Source organism: Enoplosus armatus, chromosome 9, assembly GCF_043641665.1.
Source record: "Enoplosus armatus isolate fEnoArm2 chromosome 9, fEnoArm2.hap1, whole genome shotgun sequence".
Taxonomy (NCBI): domain Eukaryota; kingdom Metazoa; phylum Chordata; class Actinopteri; order Centrarchiformes; family Enoplosidae; genus Enoplosus; species Enoplosus armatus.
Window position 1 is genome coordinate 20,217,182 of NC_092188.1, and position 3,856 is coordinate 20,221,037.

Here is a 3,856-nt window from a genome sequence, read left to right on the forward strand (position 1 = left end):
CTGAACACATTACTACTCATGCTAATAGTTTATTAATCACTCAATAATCTCGGGCTAAAATACATTTCTGATCCCCTTGAAGAATATAAACCCAGAAGGGCTCTTAGATCTTTAGGAAGCTGTCAGCGGGTTGTACCTTGAGTCAGACCCAAACAGGGTGAAGCTGCTTTTACCTACTATGCTACACATAGATGGAACCAACTTCCTGATGATCACAAATGTGCACCAAATTTAGCCACTTTTAAATCTAAATTACAAACTCTGTTGTTCTCCTGTGCCTTTGAGTGGTTTCTCTACTGCACTTACAGTATATTTCCACTGTTGTACAATTTATTACTGCACTGTAACTGTAGCTTTGCCTTGCCATTAACATGAGGTTTGTTTTTGTCTTGTGTGTGTGTGTGTTGTTGATGCGCTTTTTTGAAAACCAACTGTTTTGCAATAAAAAGCAAAGATCTTCAGCAGGGGTTACCCTTTACTTGGTGGAGGAGCCCAGTCTTTCATGCAATAGCTCGACCTGTGCAGTCTTACACCTTCTGTCCTGTTTCTCTCAGGTTAAAGTACATTACATATAATACAATTTAATTTAAAAGTTCATGGTTGATTTGTTGTTGTGCAACAGACAATTTGGCCCAATGTCAAAAACATAAAATGTGCCAATCCCATTCCCAGTATCAGTTGGGGGGGGGGGGGGGGGTGACAGCCCATTCCTGGAAGCAGGTAAGTTCTGCGAGTGATGAGGCAACTATGGCCCGACTGAGTATAAATACCAGTACTTTGTTCACACTCAGCCATCAGACAGGCAGACCTAACTTGAAAGAGCTGACAGAAGACACCACAAAATTCTACTCTCCTAAGATGAAGACGTTCTGCGTTGTAGTGTCAGTGGCCGTCATGCTCGCCTTCGTTTGCCTTCAGGAGAGCTCTGCAAGCCCAGTAGCTGTAGTAAGAATTTGACTTACATAGTTTCATTTTCTTATTAGCCTTGAGTGTTTTGTCAAAATGCTCAGACGTCATTCCTAAACATGCAAAATTCATTAACAGGTGCAAGAGCTGGAGGAGGCAATGAGCAATGACAATCCAGTTGCTGAACATCAAGAGAAGCCGGTGGAATCGTCAAAGGTACGTTCAGTTAACGAATGAATTAACTGAATTACCATGTGCCAGTTCCAACAGAAGTGCAAGGACATGCACAAGGCCGGGCTAAAGTTGCACATTTGCCCTCTCTGGCTGAGCTGCCACTCTGGAGGGAAAAAAAAGAATAATTGTTTCATTTTTGGCAGCATAAATATGCGTAGCCCATAATTGCTAAATTAAGACCAAATTAAATCGCCATATCATTCAAACATTTATTACTTTTTGATAGGCATGCCTCCCCAGGACACACAGACGGACATGACTCAAAGCGATGCCCTATGCCCCCGTCATATGACACTGTTGTTGTGGAAATGATAAATGACGAATAGTACAACCAGTGGGATGCCCTGTGAATAAAAATCTACTCATATGCTTCCGAACAATGCGCAGCTTGTCACATTTGCATCACGTCGCGCAGTACTGCCTTGAATAGTGCTTCACCTAACTACAAAAAACGTTTTTTGTATTTCATTAATCTGAATTCTTTAAATTCATTTGAAGTTAGGTAAATTACCATATTTTACACCATTCAGGTGCATGCTGATGGGTGACACCTAAAATCGGAATGGGGGAGGGGGCTTTTTCAGGATAGCAACACCCCCTCAAAATGTCTGTTCACGTCCCTGCATAAGTGCCCTGATGTTCTCTCCACAGAAGGAGAGAGAATAAACAGAGTGAGGGAACACTTTACTCATGTCTCGTCTTCCACACAGATGCCACATAACGACAGACAAAAGCGTCACAGCGGCTTTGAGTGCCGTCCTTGCTGCAATATGACTTACGACGGCCGTCCCGCCTGCGGTATCTGCTGCAGTTTCTGAGGATTCCTGCACCATCCTGGGATTTCCACAGCAACAATGAAATATTAATTTGGTAAGCTTTTTTCAATAAAAGCAATTTTACCACTTTGTGTCGCACCTTTGGTCATTACTATATTTGATCATGCTGTAATTCATGTGTGCTCAGTGATACGACTGCATCATCCACTATGCTAAATATCTGCAGATACTACAGCGTATTATGACAATAAACTTTAATTTTGCTCATATATAACTGACAAACACTTCATGATACCAAAGTGGGTGGGATTATCTGGCACAGTCCTCAGTTGGTTCAGATCATATCTCGAAGGCAGAGGCTATGCTGTTTCCAGTGGTGACCATAAATCTGAGCGGATCACTATGACATGTGGTGTCCCCCAGGGTTCAATTCTTGGGCCACTGTCATTCAACCTGTACATGCTTCCCCTTGGTCAAATCATAAATGACAATAATGTTGCTCATCACAGCTATGCAGACGATACTCAAATTTACTTAGCTCTCTCACCAAGTGACTATGGCCCCTTAGACTCACTCTATCAGTGCTTAGAGCAAGTAAATAGCTGGGTGCAATTGCCTTCAATAAAATAAAGACAAGACAGAAGTAATTGTTTTTGTGAAAAAAGAGGAACAATTAAGTTATTGCTCAGCTTGATTCCAGAGCTTTAAAGACGAAAACCCAAGTTATAAATGTTGGTGTTTTTATAGACTCAGATCTGAGCTTCAAGGCAATAGCTGAATCAGCATTTTATCATGTCAAACAAATAGCCAAAATTAGAGGTCTCATGTCCAGACAAGATTTAGAGAAACTCATTCATGCCTTCATTTCCAGCAGAGTGGACTATTGTAATGGTCTCTTGTCAGGTCTTTCCAAAAAGACCGTTAGACAACTTCAGCTCATTCAGAACACTGCTGCCAGAGTGCTATTGAGAACCAAGAGAACTGAACACATTACTACTCATGCTAATAGTTTATTAATCACTCAATAATCTCGGGCTGCAATACATTTCTGATCTCCTTGAAGAATATAAACCCAGAAGGGCTCTTAGATCTTTAGGAAGCTGTCAGCGGGTTGTACCTTGAGTCAGACCCAAACAGGGTGAAGCTGCTTTTACCTACTATGCTACACATAGATGGAACCAACTTCCTGATGATCACAAATGTGCCCCAAATTTAGCCACTTTTAAATCTAAATTACAAACTCTGTTGTTCTCCTGTGCCTTTGAGTGGTTTCTCTACTGCACATATATTTCCACTGTTGTACAATTTATTACTGCACTGTAACTGTAGCTTTGCCTTGCCATTAACATGAGGTTTGTTTTTGTCTTGTGTGTGTGTGTGTGTGTGTGTGTGTGTGTTGTTGATGCACTTTTTTGAAAACCAACTGTTTTGCAATAAAAACAAAACACAAACATCATCTTGCTCCATCATTTTTTTTCATCTTACCTACTCTCTGTGCTCTGCTGTTGTCTCTGCCCACACTCTCATCCTGGTAAAACAGGGACCGTCAACTCCAATTTAACACAGAGTATTAGGGATTGCTTTAATAGACACTTAGATGCGCTCTCATTTCCCCACACAGTTAACAGTCACAAAGATGGAACAAACTGTGTCATAAAATATCACTTGAAGTGTTTATGTTAGTATGTTCACATGATAACATTGTTTAGACTTAAGAGACTTTTTTTTTCCAGGTTTGTTCATCATGACTGGTCATAATGTGCTAGATCAAATAGTTGTTGAAAGATAAGGTAATATTTAACAAAATATGAGCTGATTCCAATCACATTTGGAGTACAGACTAATTGTGAAATGGGGTGTTTGAACTGTAATTCTGACACACTAGTAATGCTACGTCTTATGTCGAGGTCATAAAATTGTGATATCAAATATGAACATAT

General features: G+C 40.5%; 1 protein-coding gene across 1 annotated transcript; it reads left to right on the forward strand.

Moving 5' to 3' along the window:
* Positions 1 to 858: 858 nt before the first annotated feature.
* Positions 859 to 1,958, forward strand: LOC139290211 (hepcidin-like). Its single transcript, XM_070911915.1, has 3 exons — positions 859 to 945; positions 1,045 to 1,122; positions 1,851 to 1,958. The coding sequence occupies exons 1-3, from the start codon at positions 859 to 861 to the stop codon at positions 1,956 to 1,958; spliced, it is 273 nt and encodes a 90-aa protein (XP_070768016.1).
* The last annotated feature ends 1,898 nt before the right edge of the window (positions 1,959 to 3,856 follow it).